At 52.0% G+C, this 22,522-nt stretch overlaps 1 protein-coding gene across 4 annotated transcripts in view; it reads left to right on the top strand.

Annotated features, from left to right (window-relative positions):
- The window catches only part of KCNIP1 (potassium voltage-gated channel interacting protein 1), a 256,313-nt gene extending 239,045 nt beyond the window's left edge, over positions 1 to 17,268 (top strand). For 2 of the 4 annotated variants that reach the window (XM_070414423.1, XM_070414421.1), the window contains exons 2-9: positions 4,800 to 4,832; positions 9,592 to 9,716; positions 10,418 to 10,487; positions 11,313 to 11,383; positions 12,364 to 12,471; positions 14,222 to 14,326; positions 15,137 to 15,199; positions 16,424 to 17,268. In XM_070414423.1, coding sequence (XP_070270524.1) covers positions 4,800 to 4,832; positions 9,592 to 9,716; positions 10,418 to 10,487; positions 11,313 to 11,383; positions 12,364 to 12,471; positions 14,222 to 14,326; positions 15,137 to 15,199; positions 16,424 to 16,471 — 623 coding nt within the window. In that variant the 3' untranslated portion in view covers positions 16,472 to 17,268. The remainder of the gene's footprint in view (positions 1 to 4,799; positions 4,833 to 9,591; positions 9,717 to 10,417; positions 10,488 to 11,312; positions 11,384 to 12,363; positions 12,472 to 14,221; positions 14,327 to 15,136; positions 15,200 to 16,423) is intronic. The other 2 variants (XM_070414424.1, XM_070414422.1) reach the window with 1 other exon arrangement.
- Positions 17,269 to 22,522: the final 5,254 nt, after the last annotated feature.

The raw sequence follows: 22,522 nt of genomic DNA, 5'->3' as shown, positions 1-22,522 counted from the left end.
ATCCATATCCAGCGACTTCATGCTGATCCTGAACTAGGCCCTGGTGAGAATATTCACATCAGGAAATTAGAAAATGCTGTTAATCGGCTCTCCTCTCCCCCCCCACCCCTGTTCTCCCCAGTCCCAAGAGCCAGTGTTTAGGCTCTTCACAGCCCACCAAAGCGAGCCCTCTGTAGAGGCACCACCACCTGGCAAGTCCTGAAGCTGTCTGGGCTGAAAGACAGGCGTGCACACCTTAGCCTGACCTTGATCTTGTGAGTTTCCATGGATGAGAAAATCAAGCATGTCACACTTGCAGCCGGCGGGCCGCAAGCCTCGTGTAAACATGCTGCAAGTTTGACATGTTTGCAAGCCAACCTGAGATAAGTTCTATTCACGTGGCAATTTTACTTTTCCTTTGAGAAAGTTCTTCGAGCTCTCTCTGCATCTTCATTTTTCCATCTTGAAACTACAAGTGCCCTTGAAAATTTTCCATACACAGTGTATTTCAATTCTCTGACCTCTCTCCCCACGTGAGGGTGTGGAGAGAGGTCAGAGAACTGAAATACACTACTCCTCCCACCCCCATTTGCAATGAATTGTCATTTTTTGCTTCCTATTCAAAAGGAGCAACAAAAATCCCGCCCATGTAATCCTCTTATTTCCTGCAGAAATCTAGACCCACATGCCCTCTGTCCCCAACACAGTGACCTCGCTCATTGACTGGCCACCTGCATGTGCTGGAACTTCAGGGCCGTGTCCAGCTGAGACCAAAGGAGAAACGGCAGGAGGTGTCCCCAGTGTGGCCTGAATGCTGTGGTGGCAGGATTTGGGCCTCATTTGACTAATTGCCCCCTGGAGCTGGGGTCCCTGCCAGAGCTGCCTCCATCAATTGTCAGAAGTTTCATCCAGACAAAGAGGTCCATCGCCTGGAGATTTCTGCCCCTGGGAGATGCTACCATGAACCTGGCATTTCTGTTTTGTAGTCTGGCCAGGGTCTTAGCTGCACTAAAGCATTGTGTTGGAGGTAAGGGGACACACGGGTGGGTCCCTCATGTATTGGCCTTGCTCCTCCTCCTCCTGCAACAACGCATGGGGCTCCTTCTCTCTGCCAGCTCTGGCCTCTACATGCCTCATTTCTTTCCCAGGAGTGTCTCTGTGTCCTCAGTCTCCGTGAAAAATGTGTGACTGTTACACAACAGGATTGTGATTGCTGTCACAAACTCGGTAGTGACTTTGTGGACTTTCAATAATTTTATTACGTTTCCATCACTACCCTCCCAAGAAGTTGCAGGGTGCATCCAACTCCCCTTCCCACACACCCTCGCTTGGGGAGAGAGGTCAGAGAACTGAAATACACTGTGTATGGAAAATTTTAAATCATTTGATCTTGAAAACCTCCCATCTAATGGAAGTAGCAGTACTCACAGATTTTTTTATAGGACTTTTTTTTTTTAGAGCATGTTGAGGACTGAGGTGGGAATGAATGAGAAATGTATAAATTTAATTTTGCTTAAAAGAGGCAGGAGGGTTTCAAGATAAAGAGAACAAATGCTTGGAGCAAAAATGAGCTTGAGTTTTATTGAACCAAGAAGACTAAAAAAAAATGTCTGGAACACTCAGGAAATCGTTTTCAAGGCTCGGCTCAGCGCTCCCGGGACCCGTTGTTAGTTTATAACATTCAGAGCCGAGGAGCCGTGTGTGCTGGTGTGGGCCGTGGAGCCTCCGCCTCCAGGTTTCCCTTCAGGACCAAACGGAATTCCTTCCTGTCTCTGCTCCACATGGGCACCAACAAGGATCTTCACCCCATTATATTGGGGTATCAGAAAGATGGTGCTAAACCCTTCCAGAACAAACCAATCAACCATCTTTAAGGGGAGAGCAAAGGTGACATTTTCAGGTGCCAGCTTGCCATCACTGATGTCGTCTCCAATGGAAGCAACACAGCTTAGGCAGCACTGAAAATGGACCACTGGCGATACTAGAAATGTGGTATCACGAGGAAGCACGGCATTCAGTTCTATGCACATGGTCACCTAAGTTATCTGTAGCTCAAGTATAACAGGATCTTTGAAACTCCCTTCTAGGTAGAGTTTCAGTAGCATCCCACAGTTTTGATATGCCATCTTTTCATTATCATGTAGTTCAAAATACATTCTAATTTCCATGAGATTTCTTTCTGGATACATGGGTAACTTGGGGATTCGAACCATACTGCTTGATTTCCAAACATTCTGAGATTTCCTCATTTTCCTGTTGTTCTTTCTTTTTAAAATATATTGTTATTGATTTTTAGAGAGAGGAGAAGGGAGAGGGAGAGAGAGAAGCATCGATGTGAGAGGGAAACATTGATTGGTTGCCTCCTGCACACACCCCAACCGGGGATCCAAACCCACAACCTGGGATGTGGGCTGACTGGGAATCGCACCTCAGCCTTTCGGGGCCTGGGAGGATGCTCAACCAACCGAGCCACGCCAGCCAGGGCTCTTCTTGCTCTTGATTTCTTGCTTAATTCCGCTCTGGACAGAAAACACCCTGCGTAATTTCAAGTCTTTGCACTTTGTCGAGGTTGGCTTTATGACCCAGGGAGGGTTGTTTCGATGAATGTTCTACTTGGAAAGGACGCACGGCACCCTGTGACTGTTGGGGAAAGAGCCCTGTGCGTGCCCATGAGGCCACATGTGTTAACTGCATTGCTCACATCTCCTGTCCCTGACTGATTCTTTGTTGTTTATCAGTTATTGGAGAGGTGCTTTTAAATCTCCAGCTGTGGTTGTGAATTTGCTATTTCTCATTTTAGTTTTGTCAGCCCTTATGTGTATTTTGAAGCTGTATTATTAGTGCACACTAACTTAGAATCGTTGCATCTTACGAAAGCTCTCTCTTCCTCTCTAGCAAAGTGTCTTGCCTGAAAGTCTCTGATATCTTGTGTTAAAAGAGCCATGCAGGCTTTTGTTGATTTGGAGTTTGCATCCTGTATCCTTTTCCATCCTCTCAGTTTGACCTTTCCTGTGCCCTTATGCTTGCAAGCAGCACTTAGTTGGGGTTTGGCTTTTCCTGGACGATGGCTCTCTTGTATTGAAGGTGTTCCATTTGCCTTGGCGAGCCTGCAGAAAACTCTGTTTGGCTCTGGCCTAATTTCTCTTGAACTATCCTTTAAGAATTAGCAAATGCCTAGGGAATAAGGAGTCCAGGGGGTCAGGCCCATTGCTCTGTGGCCCCTCCAGGCTTGGCCCCTTAGTTCCTGAGTGTCTCAATAGCACTGTCCAATTCCTCTCTTCCCAGACTGCTGCAGGTCACGCTCCCATCCTTCCATCTGAGTTTGTAATCCCTGGTCTGTGTGTGTACCAGCCTGAGAGAACTCCGTATGAGCAGACAGGATGTCCTTCCCCTCTCCCTGGCGTGCCAGAGAAGCCCAGTCCATATGAAAATTCTCCTGACGCGTTTTTAGGGCAGTGAATCTGTTCTGCGGGATACAGGGCATTATACTTGTGTCAAAACCCATAGAACTATACCATGGGAAGAGTGACAGCTAATGTAAACTATGGACTTCAGTTAAAAATAATCTATCAATCTTGTTTCTTCCGTTGTAACACATATTTCAGACCAAAGCAAGATGTTAATAATAGGGGACACTGTGAGGCTGGGTGTGAGGGAACTCTCCCCATTTTCTGTAAAGCTAAAACTGCTCTCAAAAGAAAGTCTATTCGAAAAAAATAAATACCAATGCTACTTATGCAGAGGGGTAGAAGAGGGCAGCTAAGTCCAGCAAAATAAGTCTCTCGTATGAAATTCAGGTCGTCAGACAAGAGCAGAAACACTTACCCCTGGATGCCCCCGACAGCACCCCTTTGGGAGGCAGCAGGAAACCACGTTCCTCCTGTCGGGGTTGTAGGTGGGAGTGACTAAAACACCCTTAAGGTGGCGGCTGGGCTGCCTTCCACAGTCTTGTTCGAGGTACTGGCAGGACCGGAGGATGTTCAAGTAATGGCCTGCAGAGGAAAACCAGGCTGATCCCCGGGTAGACTCCCAGTGGGCGAGCAGCAAATAGAGCCCCTGTGTCCCACGCTCTGGGACCTGGGGCCCCCACTCCACGCTGCCATGAGGATTTTCTAGGGCTGATGTTTTGTCTTGTTTTATTCTCCGCATCACGGGGAACCCACCTCCATTCTGTTCACATGTCCTAATGTGCTAACTGGGTTTTTAAAGGGCCCCTTTCCTTTTCTGCATCTTTGTTACTTACCAGCCTGAAAAGGGACGAGATCTGTAGATTGTAAGCTCCATGAGAGCAGGGGACAGAGTTATTTCATGCACTGATACATAGGGTGGGACAACTGTAAACGTACTTTTGCCCCTCCCGGTATGTATAGTAGATACTTCATGGATTGTTGTTAAAGAATCGGCTTCAAATCACCAAGTAGCGGAGAGGGGCAATGGGGCCTCCACTGTGGAGGGTATCTCTGAGCCACTCTTCAAGCAAACGCGCAGGTATTTCCGAGGCCCATCCACATCCGCGCATCCTCTGCCCCATGCCATCCCATCTCTCTTCCGGCTGCATGGCTGCATGGCTGCGGGCATGCTCAGTGAGCCCCCTGCTGGGAGCCGCGGGCACTGCAAGCTGACCCATCGCTCTTGCCTGTTCTCACGGTGGGGAAAGGCCAGGGAGAGGTCAGCCCAGCTCCCCTGCAACACCTCTTGGCCTGGGTAGAGCTGGACGGTGACCTAGACTCCCTCGGAGCGGACGCTCCCTGGAAAATGAAAAGTGTGTTTTGCTTTTTTGATGAATGGATTTGGTAAAATGTTTTCTTACTTTTTCCTAGACATCGCCTGGTGGTATTACCAGTATCAGAGAGGTAAAAAAGCTTAAACTAACTTGACTCCTTGGTCACATTACTTTCAAAGGAAGAGCTATTTAACCGAGTGTTCAGGTTTTCTAAGAAGCCTTCTCGCTCACCAACTTTCTGTGCCCCGTGTTCACAGACCCCACCTGCACGGAAACCGTTGGAAACGTCCTTTTAGAGACAACTTAGGAGGAAAGCTCTGCCCCCCAAAGCATCGGATATGTTTTCCTCTCCTGGGCAATAAAATATATATAAGAGCTCAGCGCCAATTTGTGGCTCAAGTGTAGTAACTGCGTAGAACAAATGACCTGAATTTCTGTGTTCTCTTGGTCCCTGTGGTCTTGACCTCCTAATCGAATCCACATTTTCTGAGGCTGTTTTTCTTATTACTTTACCTCTTATTATTGTATTATATTTATTTCATATAATTGCTTCAATCCCTTTGTGCAACAAAGTGGAATGTGTTAAGCAAATAGTGAGGGAGCGAGAAGGTTTAGGTAGACGGAGTGGGGTGAGGCAGGAGAAAGGCAGGCAGGTGTGAGGGTGTGTACCACAGATCAGGAACCAAAAGCTGAAATGCCTCCGGGGCCAGGAAGGCGGCATAGCTGACGTAGGTGAACCAGAGGGGACGGAGGGAGCCCTGGAGGGGACAGCCACTGCTCAGCTCCAGGAAACGATTGCCTTGTGACAACTCGAGACCGAAGCTTCCGGTAATCCCATTTCCCGAGGAAAATCAGAAACCCAAACGTGCACATGAATCCCTCATCTTTAAATCTTGGCAATGCATTCCAAAAAAATTATAGCACATGTTATAGGCCGAACAAGACCTATCTCTGGGCTGTGTTCACGCCAAGGGACACCACTTTGTAACCTCAAAACTGCTTGGGTGGGTATGAAGTCCAGCTGGAGACTGCAGGCTGGAGAAACTATTTTTCCGTCCAGGGAGAAGGAGACGGTCATGGCCATGGTCATGGGCCTGACAGAGGAGGCGCCTCACCAGGGAGCAGACCAAAGGCGTGGGTCCTCCTGCTCCTCATAGTCTGGTCTGACTTGTACTCAGGCCAGAGCTTGCTGGGGGCAGACCCACTGGAAGGCTGGCTACAAGCCCATTTCCAATTTGTGCTCAAGGGAAGCAGAAGCCGTTGCAGGGGCACGTGGAGGCGAGATCTATACAAGAGGCCTGGCCGGCGGGACTCTGGGTCCAGGTCTGTCACCAGCTGTCGATGACAGCAGGCCTGGATTCAGGAGAAGCCACTTAGTGGCAGAGGTCGCCTGTGCCAGCCCTTCACCTGGGCTCCGTGGGGGTGAGAGAGACAGGAAGTCACTGAGAGAACTCAAGGCACAATGCCATGCGGCAGAGCCTTCCCTTTTCTGAGGGCCCGAAGCTTTCGTCCCACACTCGGAAGAGCTGTGACCCCCAAAATGTCAGGACCACTTCCTCTGCATCATCTTCTCCAGCCTCTCCTCCTGCATCCTCTGCAGTTGGTTATTCCATCTGGTTTTCGCTACCCCCAGTGAGAGATGGTGCATCGCTTTCGAAGGTGCTCCTGCTTAGAGCACTCTTTATGTGTCAGGACACCCATCTCCCTGATGTTTGCATGGAGAAGGCAATGGTCCCCCACGCCCCACCACACACAGGGTTGAGTGGCTTACGGGCATGAAAACATTTTACAAATTAAAAGTACTTGACAAACAGGTTTGCTCATCTCTAGGTTAATTTTCTACCATCCACGCTCAATCTTGGAAACTGGCTCGTCATTATTTTTAATAACAAAAATAATAACAACAAGCAACGTTTGGCCTCGGAGACTCTTAACGAACCTCCAAAGAACCATCAAGCAGGCTCCCCACCTACTAATGCTGTTTCCTCTTCCTCCACCCAGGGACTCTCCGGGGCCAACGGGAGGGTGCAAAAACCCCTGAGGCCCCTTCACAGTGTCTGCAGAGTGTACGTACAGTGGCCAAGCCACGAGGCATCCCAGGAAAGGGAGGAGCGAGCTGGAGTGAGACACAGGAATGCCTCCCCGCTCCAAGGTTGCCTCAAGTGTAGGCCAATTAGTCGTTTCCATTTGCCCGTCATGGCACAGGAGGGTCACGCTCGGCACAGATTTACAAAGAAAGAGATTAAAGTTGAAAATAGCACATTAATGGGGGAAAGAATGATTCCATAAAACTTTTGTTTCTATGTGTGTGTATGCTGACTGGATTGCTGTGTGAACTCGAGTTCTTACTAATTAACAGTAAGAGAACCGAGAGCCGCGGGTTTAAGCCCCGCCTGCCTGTGTGCAGCCTGCTTCCAGCATCTCCAGTCCAGAGACATGGATTTCCCCCCACGGCTGCTGTCACCGCAGCCTGACAAGGAGAGGGTGGCGGGAAAGGAAAATAAAACAAAAGCTCGCCAGGCGATGCCCGAATATTCAGGTGTTACAGAACCCGTTTGATATGGGAATCGATCCCGCTGCCCAGACAGCAAACTAATCATTTGTTAATAAAGTCCAGTTCTACCTTAATGGGTTTAATATTTGATATTTCAATAACTACTTAGTGCATTTTTAATAAAAAGAGATGGCAGGCAAGTGCAGTTTCTGAGTCAGACTCTCAGACTCAGGAGGAATTCAGTCAGGAGCTGAATAGAAAGAAGACGGTCTTGTAAAAATATATTTTAGGCTTCTAGGTAAGATAAATGGGGAAAGGTATATTAGACACCTTCAAAAATACACCATTTCTTCCAAAAATACATTTGTATCTTCCTTACTTACATTTTACCATAACTTTTGCCTCTTTTCGATGTTAAATATCTGCGTTTTATAACTGATTTTTAGAGAGAGGGGAATGGAGAGAGAAAGAGAGAGAGATGAGATTGAAACATCGATTGGCTGCCTCTTGTATCCCCCTACTGGGGATCAAGCCTGCAACCCGGGCATGAGCCCTGACCAGGAATCAAACCTTTCAAGACGACACTCCAAACAACTGAGCTCACACCGGCCAGGGCTCTCTGTGCATTTTTACGTAAAATTGCAATTGAATCTAATACCAGGCGATTTAAACCAACAATTTGATTTGTATTTTAAAATGAGCTAAAGAAAATATGAGCATTCTGAATTAGATTTATGTGGGGGTTTGTTGCTTGTTTGTAATTGCTACTTGTTAGCTGCAAGCATAATAACAATTAAAGGCTCTGTGAGAGTTACAGGGAAATTGGCCACTGCGGCTATGTTGTCTAAACAGAGGATCTTACTGACATTGACTAACCTGTCCTGCTCCCAAGCAGGACAAGGTGGTATGTATTGCCAGGCACATAAGAGAGATGATGACAAGGAATCGTCACCAAATTCCTCGGCCTCTCCCTTGGAAACCCAGCCAAACGCCCGTTCCCTCGGGGGAAGGTGCAAGATTCAAACTCACTTGGATGGATCCCTTTCCTCTTGAAATCCAAGTAGCAAAAGGAAAAGTGGTGCAAAGAGGCAGACACTGACTAGAGTGATGCCCGCAGAGTCACGCAAGGCTCACCTGTTGTCTCAGGGAGAAACCCCGCCCGTCCTCACTCTCCGTGGCCGCGGGGCGTGCCAGGGTGGGTGTCCGTTCCCCGCAGCTGCCCACCTCACCACTATTCTCGCCAGCCCAGACTTGCAGTCGTTCAATATATGGATTTGGTAACGCCTGCATGACAACGATGGGCAGGAAATGTTAGCTGGTAATTGATTCTTGATGGGAGTAAATTCGTAGAAAGCATTCTGGCAGGGCCCAGAAGAAACACTCACCCTTCTGGGATAGAAAGACGACAAGAGTTCCGCCTGTTTGGGTTTGTGATCCTTCGACAGGAGGTGGGCAGAGTTCTCCTTTAATTGACGGACACCTTTTACGTCACTGGTGCAAAATGAGATTGCACTGTGGTTAAACTACCCCTTAAAACAGCGATTTTGAGAGCCCGTCAATGCGTTAGAAGCTTTCCTGTATAAAAAGTAGCTCCCATTTCAGTCCTGTTCCCATGAGGTCAGGCCAGCTAGTAAATATTACAAAACGATACTGTAAAATACATCCCTATTTTTTAATTTATATTCATGCTATAATTTGAACTTCTTCTAGATCATGCTAACCTTTCTCTAGTTGTCCCAAATGGTGAGAGTTTACTCCATGCTTTTATATTTTTTTAATTGATTTCATAGAGGAAGGGAGAAGGAGAGAGACAGAAACATCAATGATGAGAGAGAATCATGGATCGACTGCCTCCTGCACGCCCCACACTGGGGATCCAGCCCATAACCTGGGCATGTGCCCTGACCGGGAATTGAACCGTGACCTCCTGGTTCATTGGTCAACGCTCAACCACTGAGCCACGCCAGCCGGGCTAATCTATGCTTTTCTGATAGCCTTGTTTCCCTTTGCTGTTTGGAGGGTGTGGATCAATCTGCTCACTTACCTGTGTCTCTAGAATATTCTGATGTTCAGTGCGCAGCGCATTGAATATGCAAAGAAATCATTTCAAAAGAAAGGGGAATGTTTCCATGTGGGCTTGTTTTTAGCACATCCACTGTCAGCCTCACAGGGAATGTGTTTCTCTCCAGCACTGAGCTCCTCCCCTGGGGTCTGACCTGGAGACGGTGGATGGTGGTGGACAGACAGGGACCGGGCAGGGATCCAAGCAGGAAGGTCCTCTGCAGGGTGGTCCCGGCCCGCGGCCCTGTGTCCTGGGTCACGACCCCGGAGACAGCCCCGACTGGTCTGACAGCGACCCCCGGTCAGCATCCAATGCCATCTCCTCCGGTTCCAGATAAGATTGAAGACGAGCTGGAGATGACCATGGTTTGCCACCGGCCTGAGGGCCTGGAGCAGCTGGAGGCCCAGACGAACTTCACCAAGAGGGAGCTGCAGGTCCTCTATCGGGGCTTCAAAAACGTAAGACCCTCGGCCCCCGGAGGCCCCGCCGGGCTCCCCTGGAGCTGAGCTCTCCCAGATGCCCCGGGGGGGCCTGTCCGGAGCTCCCCCATCGTGTCGCTGTGAAAGGAGGGAGGTCGGTTCTATAAAGGGCACGTGAGGAAAGGCCGCCTGGCGGGAAAGAAGGACTCCAGGCAGGATGGGTTCCAGCTCAGCATAACCCGTTCACACTCTATGGTTGGTGCCTCAGAAACAATGGGGTTTAGGGGCTGCTAACCCAGCTGGCAGCACTGATACATAAGCCTGAAAGCCAGCGTGTTCATTTACCGCTTATTTCAGGTATTGAACCTCATGATAGTCTTGTTGGGAAGATCCTGTTAGGCCCATTTTACAGCGAAGGACACTGAGGGTCAGAGGCTGACTCAAAGTCACAAAGCTTAGAAGGGGCTGAGCCAGGAACCAAACCCAAGTCCTTCTCCTCCCAGAGTCCAAATGCTTCCTCCTCCCAGCCCATTCTCTGAGGAAGTCTCATCATTCTGCAAAGCCACTTTGGTCCTAAGGTGGGGCTGCCCGGCCCCCGGCCCCTCCCTCCCCCTCCCCCAACCCCTCCCTGCCCCTTCCGATCTAGAGATCATAAGGAACCCTAGACCCCAAGGCTGGGCCCAGCCTCCTGCTCTGGGGGCGGCCCTCAGACACCCCCGCTGACTGTCCCCTTCCGGCAGGAGTGCCCGAGTGGTGTGGTCAATGAAGAAACATTCAAGCAGATCTACGCACAGTTCTTCCCTCACGGAGGTGAGTCCACCTTGGAAAGACCGTGCCTGGCTCCCTTTCCTTCTTTTAAAATATGTTTTTATTGATTTCAGGGAGAGAGAGAAACATCAATGATGAGAGAGAATCATTGATCTGCTGCCGTCTGCACCCCCCCACCCCCCCCCACCCCCACCCCACACACACACACACACTGGGAATCGAGCCTGCAACCCGGGCATGTGCCCAGACCAGGAACTGAACCGTGACCTCCTGGTTCATAGGTCGATGCTCAACCACTGAGCCACGCCGGCCGGGCCCAGCTCCCTTTTTGAGAAGCAGCCTCCCTTCTCCAAGATGCTTCCCTTTTACACGATGTGGAGTTCGCGAAAGCGTTAGCGGGAAAGAGCTCTGGAAAGGGTCCCTCTCCGGGACGGGGGAGGGCAGCAGGGCCCCCTCATGAAGGCCCAGCACGGCTCTAGAACGCAGGTGCCCCTCCCGATGCGACAACTGTGGCCCAGGGAGGCCAAGCCTCGCTCGGGACCACACAGCAGTGAGCACTGCCAATCAGAAGAGCGTCCCCATCCGGTCACTGTCATTCGTCCACCAAGAACCACACAGCCAGGCAGGGGGGTCTGTCTCTGGGGGTGGCTAGGTGCAGGGGCAAGGGCCTGTCTCGGCTCTCGCCAGGACTTCCCACCTGAACCCCAGGAGAGCCAGGCGGATCCGGTTCATGCCCGTGGGCTTGCCACTCCATAGCGTCTCCTTTCCATCCCCCAGTATCACCCTCTTCTCTTTCTTGTTGTCCTAAGTGCTCTCAGCCCACTCCGGCGCCCTGCTCCCCTCACCTGCCTCTCCTCTGCCTTGTAGATGCCAGCACGTACGCCCATTACCTCTTCCACGCCTTCGACACCACCCAGACTGGCTCCGTGAAGTTCGAGGTGCGTGTGTCTCTGGGACTCCCCGGGTCCCCGTCTCCTCTGCCTCTGAGTCACGGGGTGTTGGGGAAAGGGTTGGTCATCAGATGCCCTCAGGGAAGACAAAAAGCCTCCATCCGTTTAACAAGCATGTCCTAGATAGAGAGAGAAGCGGCGCCGGCCCTGCCTCTGGAGCTCAGGGCCTCGAGGGACCGACGGCGGCAGTCTGGTAGCCCCCGTGCACACGGAGCGAGCACACGCAGGCTCTGTGCTTAGTGCTTCGCGTGTATCAGTTCCCTGAACCCTCACAATAGCCCTGCAGAGTAGGGGGCTAGTATGTATTACCAGTTGCAGAAGAGGGAAGTAAGGCCTCCTGCCTTTCCCAAGATCACACAGGAAAGGAGGGATTTGAACTCAAGTAGGACATTCCCAGAGTCCACGCTCTTAGTCACTAGACTAGCGGTTCTCAACCTGTGGGTCGCGACCCCTTTGGTGGTCGAACAACCCTTTCACAGGGGTCGCCTAAGACCATCCTGCATATCAGATATTTACATGACGATTCATAACAGTAGCAACATGACAGTTATGAAGTAGCAACAAAAATAATTTTATGGTTGGGTCACAACATGAGGAACTGTATTTAAAGGGCCAGAAGGTTGAGAACCACTGCACTAGACTATGCCACCACCCACACAATCACCACAGCCGTGGGAGGAGGCAGTACCGGGGAGGCTGTGGCCTGTGTCTGGAGGTATCAGCAGGCACAGAGCTCCATTCCTCCCCAAGGGGGCTCCTTCCCAAAAAGTGGGGCAGGGAGGGGAATAAAGTCGGGGGCGGGCGGGGGAGGCGCTGCTCTTCACTGAGCTTGGCCATATCCTTCCGGGGACAGAGGCCATGGGAGACACCATGGTGTCAAATCAGTCACAGAGTCGGACCCACAGACAGAGCTGCACCCCAGCCGACGGCGTGGTGTTACTGTCACTCATGCCTCTCCCACTCCTCAGGACTTCGTAACCGCTCTGTCGATTCTGCTGAGAGGAACCGTCCATGAGAAGCTAAGGTGGACATTTAACTTGTATGACATCAATAAGGACGGATACATCAACAAAGAGGTGAGCGGGCTGAGGCCAAGGGCGTGAGGGGCCACCGGAAGGCATCTCAGGAAATAGGAAACAGCCCAGTCATGGTGAGGAAGGTGTCCCAGTGAGGAGGGATCTGCTTTGGGGCGAACAGAGCTGGTGTCCGGCAAAACGAAGAAGTTCACCTTTGCCCTCCCGTTGCCCTACGCTGCCCCTTTCCCAGGCACTAAGAAAGGGCTAAATAGATCCATTCATTCTCACTGGCTCACGCACATTCGATGTGGATTTCAAAGTGGGTAGAAGTGGTTTATTTCAGTGTAGAATTACTCTTCCCAGGGGAGCTTGCGTTTTAACAGGTTAACAGCCACAGTGAGAGCCAAAAGTTAGAATAGTTTTGCAGTTTTCTCCTTGAAGAGAAAAGGGAGATTTGGGACGAAGAGGAGACCACAATTGGATCATATGGGCCACAACCTATTTTGCAATAAACCCGCAGAAGGGGGTGAGCGTGGGTGAAGTCATTTCTAAAGAAATGGTCACAAATAATTTCTGAACCTTCACTGCTTGACACGTTTGGAGCCTTGGAGTCCATGTGGTGTCTGTCTAGCCCAGCGGTTCTCAACCTGTGGGTTGCGACCCCTTTGGGGTCGAATGACCCTTTCACAGGGGTCGCCTAAGACCATCGGAAAACACATATATAATTACATATTGTTTTTTGTGATTAATCCTATGCTTTAATTGTGTTCAATTTGTAACAATGAAAATACATCCTGCACATCAGATATTCACATTACGATTCATAACAGTAGCAAAATTACAGTTATGAAGTAGCAATGAAAATAATTTTATGGTTGGGGGTCACCATAACATGAGGAACTGTATTAAAGGTCTCGGCATTAGGAAGGTTGAGAACCACTGGTCTAGCCAGTGAAAGGCCCCCAGGTCCACCTCAAAACGCACTTGGGTATCAACTGTGCGCAGCATCTTGGTTAAAGCTTGGATGTAGCATCCATAACATCCGCTTCCTGAGCGCCAACCCTCACCTCAGCCCTGCAAGGTTCCCTCCAGTGTTTTATTCCTCATTCATTCAGTCATGCCTTTGCCCAACACATATTTGAGGGCTTATTGGGTGTTTCAGAGGCTGAAGATAAATTGGTGAGCAACCCCCAAAATGGGAAAACCTTAATATCCCCCATAGCAAGTGTGTTACCTGAATTCCAGTGACTACATACCATGGAAATCCAGGTGGCCAGCTAACATCACACAAGAGTAACACGATGGAGAACGTGTATGATGCATTGCATTGGGAAAGTCACTTCATAGAGCAGCATGTATAGAACACTATACAGAGTAGCTCAGCCTCAGTCAGCTGTCCACCTTCGCTGCAGTCAGCTGTGGTCAGTGTCACTTGTGGCCACAGGGACAGGTCACCGGGTACAAATCCAGCCACTCAGGAATTAAAGAGTGGGGAGAGGGCCTTCCAGAAACGGAGTGTGGGCTGACTGGTACATAAACAGGTCCACCCCAATCCCAACATTAACCCTCATGGAGGGTAACGCTCAAGAAAAGGCAACTACTACCCAAGGGCTTCTGGAGGCAAAGAGAATTTCCCACTGTCCTCTTGGGAGGAGGTGCCCCACTAGTCTGCTTTCTAACTCCCCCTCCCCAGCGAAAGAAGTTCCTTGTAATCACTTTCATTCCTAAGCGGGATGAGGAGCCCCACACCATCACCTAAGAAGAGCTTGACCTCAGGGTTTCCACCCTATGCTTCCGTGTCCCTGTGCAGGAGATGATGGACATCGTCAAGGCCATCTACGACATGATGGGGAAGTACACGTATCCCGTGCTCAAGGAGGACACCCCCAGGCAGCACGTGGACGTCTTCTTCCAGGTAAGTGTACACACCTGGGCGGGAGCGCGAGCTCAGCTGAGACCGGTCAGCCCACAGCGTCTGAGCAGTGGCCGGTGTCCAACCCGGTCCCGCACACTGTAGGGAACAGAAAGAATTACAAAGGGATTGCTCTCCGGGAATGGGTGATCTCGTTAAGCAGGCGTGTAGACACTACAGAAGAACACAGGGAAGTACACGTGGGATAGTGCACCCTCTCCGTTCCCTAAGATTCTTGGGGGACCCGAGTCCATAGGGAAGACATCATTAGCACATGTGTGCAGGTGGTGAGCACGGGTGTCTAGAGAGCGAGGGAAATGGGCTTGGGAACTGCGGTGGATGGACTGGGAGGTCTTCAGTGGAAGACTTGGTCCTTGTTAATCCGTGAGTAGAAGGGAGGCAAGGTAAAAACGCACCTAGCGGTAGAGTATCAGAGAATGCCAGAGTCACGCTAGTCGAATCCTCTCACTTGGCAGATGGGAAAAGCAGGCTCACAGAGGCCGAGAGACTCACTCAGGGTCACAGAGTGATAGCGACAGTGGCAGAAGTAGAGCTCTCATGTCCAGGCTGGAAGATCGCAGCAGACACGTGAGGGTGTCAGCCGGCGGGGCCGGTGATGAAGTGATGAGAGTCCGGAGCGTGTCTTTTCGTGGTAAGGATGCTCCTGGGATCAGGTGCTCCCCCCAGGGCCCGGTGGAGTTCTCCAGCCAGTGACAAACCGCCCTCCTCCTCGGGGCAGCGGTGGTGAGTAAAGGGCAGGTTTTATATGCAGAATGCCAGGTTCTTTCAAGTGCTTCCTCTCGTGTCTTTCAGAAAATGGACAAAAATAAAGACGGGATCGTGACGTTAGATGAATTTCTCGAATCCTGTCAGGAGGTGAGGAGGGATCTCAGGCCACGTCTCTAAATCGGGGAAGGAAAGCCGGGGCTTGGCGACCCGCGGGAGGGAGAGAATGACAAACTGTGACCCCTCAAGTCAGAGCCACTGATACCACCGGCAGCAAGTCAGAATCCCAACCATCGCCACTCCCCGGGGTGATCTGCTGTTGGTCTCAGCCAAGCGGGCTGAGCCAGGCAGCCTGAGAGGGGCGGGGGGGCATGGCCAAGCCCAGGGGGGTCGCTGTGAGACTACAGGCTTCCCACGTGGGCGACACCATCATTTTTTTACCTGCCGCTGGCGTGATGACCCACTGCCGGACAACCGGGGGAATCGCTGGGAAAATAACTAAAGCTGAGATTCTCAAACCACAGTGTGCATGAGAGCCGCCCGGGATGATCCGGAAAATGTACATCTCACGGTTCCACCCCAGAGACTCCGTACGTGGGGGTTGATGTAGAAAAAATTATTTGATGAAATGCAATTGCCCGGAGCTTCTTAAAAGAAGCAATACTCCCTGGTTCAGTGGATAACTGGCTCCTTCCCAATTCCTTAAGGCCAGAGAAGGTGCTCCTTGCCTTGAGTGGCCCGTTTTCTGGGCCCCAGCCCTCACTCCTCGTTTCTCATGCCCTTTTGAAACCAGACAACCAATGGGTCCGGGCTACCTATCACTGCTTGAGCCAATCAAGTAGAGACAGGGTTGAATCATATATGAGCGTTTATTCCAATAATTCCAGCAGTAAGGGAGAGCAGCAGGTCACCCACAAAAATCTGCTCTGCAAACACGCATAAGCCAGCTGCTTATATTGGGTGGGACAAAGATTACATGTAACTCCTAAGCCTGAGTTTAGGAATCACAGGCATGGGGAAGGAGGCAGTGAGGGCTGGGGCGGGACTCCATTGGGCAACAGGGTTGTTCATCTTTCCATGATACTAGGCAGTTCTTGAATGAAAATGGATCTCGGTCCAAGGTTGACTCCCAGGTCCTGAGGCTGTACAACTCCCAGCCAGGTTAGAATGTCCTTTCTTTAATCAGAATGAGGCCATCATGGTTAATAGAGCCTGGTTCATATTTCTTATAACTATAGCTAGTCCCTGTTATTCCATTTCTGCCTTAACACCTGCAGAGGTCTTTCTGCCCAGGAAACCCACGCTGGAGGTTTGATCCCCAGGTACGGAGCTTCTCAGGAATTCTAACCATTCTCTCCCCTCACCCCTCCTCAGGATGACAACATCATGAGGTCCCTCCAGCTGTTCCAAAACGTCATGTAACTGCGGACACAGCCATCCGGCTCTCAGAGACATTGGACTAAACCACCAACCTCACACCTTGATCTGCCCTCCTGGTTTTACACTGACTCTGGGACAGAAACACCTTCTGTACTTGGGAAGAATTCTCCGCCGAAGACTTCCTATGGAGCCCAGCATCCCGTGGCCCGGTCTCTGATGGCCAGCTCTTCCTCCTCCCTCTTCCTGAGAGAGACAAGATGAAATTGGAAGCATGCTCATCTCGTCACACCGCCGCCCCGGGGATGGCCCCTCTGCCTGAGCTTAGACTGTACTGCACACCTGTGTGTCTGCTTGCGCGCCCCCGCCCTCTGCTTACAGTGCAGCAGACCTCGATGTGTCTGGAAGCAAGGTGGCCTGAGCCAAACGCCCTCCATCCTCTGATGGCCTCCCAAACCAATGTGCCTGTTTCCCTCCCTTCGGTGGGAAGAATGAGCGTTCTTCGGAACGATGTGAATCTACCTTGACTAGCGTGGGAGGGCCAGCACCTGACCTGTGGAGGGCAGGACTGAGTTATTGAGCATGGCATTGTCTGACCGCCCAAACCGCCCCTTCCTTTTGTTCCTGGAGGCAAAGACCAGTAATCCTCTCTCACTGGCATCTGTGCTGGTCGGACCCATCCCTTAAGAGCCCAGGAAGGGAGCTGAAGCCCAGGGGTCCATGTCTCCACTCCATCTCCTGCTAGAGCCCAGCACTGCATGTCCCTGCCAAAAAGCCTGCAAATCGCTGTAATTTTATACCATCTTCTAACCAATAAACAGAAGTATTTCTTACACTCTTAATCGTCACGTCTTCCCTGAGTCCTTTGGGCAGGAGAGGTGAGTTGTGAATAGCCAAGGCCAGACCATTCATTTGCATCTAATTATTAGTACTTACGAGGTCCCGAGCAAACATCTAATTCAGATGCAAATCCCGGGGCCACGTGCAAATGCATCATCCTGAAGAGGAAACTCTTCTCAGCACCTCCCTTCCAACAAGCTCGCCCCCACTCCCAAGACCCTCTCCTGTGAACGGTCAGGAACCTCGCGGGTGTGGCTGAGGACACGGAGATAAAGAGGCGGCCAGCACCTCCTGCTGAGGCGCCTGCCGGGAGTCCAGAGGCTGAGCAAATGACTTCAGCCTCTGAGCAGCAAATGACGATACTGGTGAACACGGTGGGTCTGGGCCTCCCCAGACCTGAGAGTGGCATTCTTGGAGGGAAAGCAATTTACGGAGCCTCTACTATGTGCCAGGTGTTGTTGCTCCAGCGGCTTCATAGACATTATCTTATGTCATGCTCACTGTAGAACTTTCTAGAAGGCAGAGTCCTGGTTTTTACTGGTGAGGACACTGAAGCTCAGAGAGATAAGGAGACGGCCTAAGGTAGCACGCAGCTCTATAGAGAGATTAAACTCTTCCCCAGTCTTCCTTCCTACGAGGGGAACTGAGCATACCTCAAACAAATCTCACTCACCTGTGGTCAGTTCAGGGGCACAGGGGTTCTCTGACTCCAAAGAGCAGATGAGGAAACTCGCAGAGCAGGGAAGAGGCGCAAGTGCCAGAGAAGGCCACCCCGTCTCAGCGTGTGGGAGATACTCCAATCTGATCGCTGGGCCCCTCAGCCTCTCCTGATTGGAACACGGAGGGGCTGCAGCTCTGCTTCCCTCTTTGCACTTCCCGCATGCTGCCATGTGGTCATCTAAGGCTGCTGGACACGGGGCCACCTCCAGCAAGGCGCACACATCGGCCTAAGCAGCGGGCCTGGACTTGGGGCCCTTCCCACCTGGGGTCGCAACCTGCATCAGGAAGGTCTAGGACAGGTTCTCCCCCCTGGCTGCACATCACCATCACCTGGGGCATAAAAGTGCTAACACCTGGGCCCTCCCTCCCCCAGGCCAATTGACGAAGACTCTCTGAGGGTGGGGCCGGGCAGCAGGATGCTTTAAGACAGTGGTTCTCAACCTTGGCTGCACATTAGAATCACCTAGGAATCTTTTTAAAATCCTGATTTCTGGGCCTCTCCCTCCAGAAATTCTGTTTCTTTGTTATGGGGTGGGGTGATTCTAATGTGCAGCCAAGGTTGAGAACCACTGCTTTAAGAGCTAAGAGCTGATTGTAAGGTGCATCCAGAGGTAAGATGAGCAAGTGACCACACCCAGGGCTGTGAATGCAGTGCGTGATATGAGCCCTTCCCCTGACCCCCACGGTTAAAAAACTGGGTCTGGATCCCAAGGCACAACACCAGTAGCCTTCGTGGGCTCTCTGCTGCTCTGGGACCTACCCCCACACCCGCCCCCTCTAGAAGCACTTCACATCAACAAGCCTCATCATCTAACCATCCCAGGCCAGTTCATTCCCCACCAAGTTTCTCCAGCTACGTCAATCACTCTACCCCCACCAGGAAGCCTGCCACCTCCAGTCCCGCCCCCCCTCCATCCCTCGCCTTGTCCCAAAGCCCAGTCAAGGCTCCCTCATCCAGTCCAAGGGGAGCTAGAAATAGAAACCCCCAGTCCTGTTCCACCTCTCCCTCCACCGAACCACATTCATGGGAACAGCTGAAACGGGTCAAGGATTCTTGGGGTAAGGGTTTGGAAGTTAAGAGTCACCAATCCTGCCCTAACCGGTTTGTCTCAGTGGATAGAGCATCGGCCTGCGGACTGAAGGGTCCCGGGTTCGATTCCTGGTTGCAGGCACGTCCTCAGTAAGGGGTGTGCATGAGGCAGCTGATTGATGTTTCTCTCTCATCGATGTTCTAACTCTCTATCCTTCTCCCTTTCTCGCTGTAAAAAAAAAAAAAAAATCAATAAAATATATATATATATATTTTAAAAAGAGTCACCAATCCTCCCACCACCTCGCCCCCCACTGCCTGCCCAGTCCAAGGGGTCAAAGCCCCTCGCTGATAAAGCTGACACAGAACAGGTGAGTGCTTGGGGAGATGTGGAGAAAGACAGGCTATTGTGGTGACTGAGGGGGGACGAAGGGTTAAAACGGATGCGGCAGGTGTGCATCCCAACGCCCACCAAGGCCGCACCAGCTGGGTGTGAGAGGCGGCTGCTGCTCGCCAATGAGCCGCTAGATGGCGCAGGCGCCCCGCCGCGGGAAGAACTCACCTTGCAGTTCCTTAACCACAGAGCTGGCTTCCGGCCACCTGTGCACGCCCAAGTCCCGCACTTCCAAAGGCCCGGCGTCTAGTGTCTGCTCTGCTACCACTGCCTTGAAATTCTTAATAACCTGTGAACAGGGAACCTGCATTTTCCGTTTAAAGACTTGCACACCGTGACTCATTCATCCCAATGAGGTGAGGATATGGTCCCATTTTATAGACAAGAAACCGAGGCTCCGAGCAAGAGGTGTTGAGACCCGTCCAAAATCACATGCCGGTTGCTGGTGGAGCCCGCTCGACATGGCATCTATGACGCCAAATGCAGGATCCCTTCCCACCCACACCACGCAGCCCCGGCCCTGCACCGGCCCAGATGAAGGCCTGGGCCCCCTGCCCAGCAGGCAGCTCCCTCAGGCCTGGGGTGGGGCTGGGATAAAGGGCCCCAGGGCCAGAGCTGTTCCCAGGCTCCATTTCTTGTGGGGGTTGAAACGTCCTATGGAGCCTGGAGGGAGAGGCAGCCAGCCCAGCCCATGTTGTTAATCCTGTTGTTAATCCTGGCTTCTTCGTGGACAGCCAGCCAGCCGCGGACGTGGGTCACCAGAAGGACGTGCAGGTCAGTGGGGTGTGCAGAATGGGAGGGAGCAAAGGGTCTGGCTTCCCAGGGAGTGAGACAGCCCCGGGCTGGAATCCTGCCCCCCTTCCGCACCACCACCACGCCCTTTCCAGCTACACGTCCCTAAGCGGAGGGCCCCCCTCCCCCCCCAGCCTCGCTTTCATCAAAACTAAGGGGGGAAATTCTCAGGGCTGCTGAAATACTTCAAGTGCCTGGCGAGTCACAGGTACTCAGTAAATAGGCCTTTGTTTACTTTTGGTTTTTGTCACAAAGACAGCTGGGTTATCCTCTCTGGTTTCTGCCCCTTAGGGAACGGGGTGGGAGGAGGTCCCCCAAGAGAGGGTTGGAGGGCCGAGGGCAGGAAACCTGTGAGAAATGTGGTCCAACAGGCCAGACCAGCCACCCAGGGAGCCCAGGGCCTGTGGGTCTGGAGAGGGGCCTGCACGTTGTAGAGGCGGCGGGAAAGCTGGGGGGAGGGGGAGGCCACTATGATATAACGCTCAGACTGCCCCCTGGTGGCCCTCCAACCCTGGCTGGTTCAGACCCTTTTCCGGGCCTTCCCATAGCTTGATCCTCCTCCCAGCTCCCCTGAGAAGCCAACAGGGGACCAGCCCGTCGCCCCAACTTTACAAATGAGTGACGTGTCCAAGGTCAAGAGGGTGACACAAGGACTTGACCCAGTCTTCTAATTTTTTGATTCAGGGCTCCCCTGGGAGGAAGAGCAGAAACGGTAGAACATCCTTCCTTGTGTCTCCATCTGCCAGACCCACAAAACTAGGAGTGGGCGATGGGGGTGGGGCCTGGGAAATGGAAACCAAAGATTCCTCTGGTTCCAGGTCCTGTGCCCTCCTCCAAGTTCAGGCTGAGCCAGGAGGAAAGGTTGTCCTGGAGCCTCTCAAGTCAGGCAGGCTTGGGCTGCACCCCCACTGCTGCCACGCACCTGCTGTGTGACCTCAGGTAAGTGGCACCACCTCCCTGAGCCTGTTTCCTCATTGATAACGCAGGGATGATAATACTGACACGATTGGAATAGTGGGGGAAGGTGAGTGGGGTTTGCAGTTGGGTGGACTGGGTTCAGATTCTGGCCTCGCCCCTGCCCCAGCCAGGCAGCCACCTGCCAGAGCCCAGGCAAATCTGCTGCCCCCCTCCCCCCACCCCCTCCCCCCGGAAGTGGCTCAGAGCATTCCTGCCGCATTCCTGCCGGGGGGCACCCCGCCTCTCAGGGTAAGAGAGAGTGACATTCAGAGAGACATTAACCAGGCAACATGGACAATGAAAAGACTCAGAACTGTTCCAAATGGGGATCGTAGAGGCAGACGCCTTCCATCCCAGGATCTCAGGACCTTTGAAACGCTCAGCCTGACTCCAAAGCTCTGAGTGAAAACCAACCTCAGAGGCAAGGGACAGGAGGTATGAGTTGCTGAGATGAGCAGTCACTTTTCTTCTCCGTGACAAACATGTTCCCTGCTATGTTCCTGGGCCTGCGTGGCAGCACCCGTAAAGGAACACCTGTCACAGGGTGAGGTGTTGGGTTGGTTGGAGGCTGAGTGACTGACTGGGTAAAGCCTGGAAAAAGTGCCTGATGCACAGTGAGCACTTGGCTATAAAAAGCTGAGTAATAATTATAACACTTAGTGTCTCTGTAGCATAGTCATTACTACCCGTGCTGTTGATTCTATTCTGTGCGCTCCGTGAAAAGGCTCCGGTGTGATCAATACAATAAAATCTCACCTGTTTGGCCAGGCCTGCAAGGCCCCTCCTGGCCCACTCCCCACCTCCCGCCCCTCCACCTGCTGGCACTTCTTCCCCGGAGTCTCCCCCAGCTCCCCTTGTGGCGTTTCCTGCCTTCATGGTATCGCACACACTGTCCCTTTTCCTAGAATGTTCTTCCATCGAGTCCAAGGGCAAACCTTACTCCAACCTTCAAGACCCCATGCAGCCCTGCCAGTTTTTCTCAGTGGTTAGAGCAACGGCCATGCACTGAGGGGCAATGGGTTCAATTCCCAGTCAAGGGCATGGACCTCAGTTGTATGCTGGATCCCGGGCCTGGTTGGGGCGCATGCAGGAGGCAACCAACAAATGTGTCTCTCCCACATCGGTGTTTTTTCAAAGACCAGCCTGGTGACAGGCTGGCCAGGGCCATGGGATCCGCCAGGCTGTGCCCAGCAGTGACCGAGCTGGAGGGCGTATCAGTCCAGCCCATTGCTACAGGACACCTGATCCTTCTTAAGGAGAGCCCTTAGCTGGAGCCACCATCAGCCTGGCCAAGGGTCCTCGGACCTGTACTGCCTGCTGTCTGAGACTCTTCCCACCCCATCTGTCCTGCCTCTCTCCTCTT

This window comes from Myotis yumanensis, unplaced genomic scaffold, assembly GCF_028538775.1.
Source record: "Myotis yumanensis isolate MYYU_CA2020_CCGP unplaced genomic scaffold, mMyoYum1.0.hap1 SCAF_5, whole genome shotgun sequence".
In the NCBI taxonomy this organism is placed as follows: domain Eukaryota; kingdom Metazoa; phylum Chordata; class Mammalia; order Chiroptera; family Vespertilionidae; genus Myotis; species Myotis yumanensis.
The sequence above is the reverse complement of the archived record's forward strand: the minus strand, read 5'-3'. Positions and strand labels throughout refer to the sequence as shown.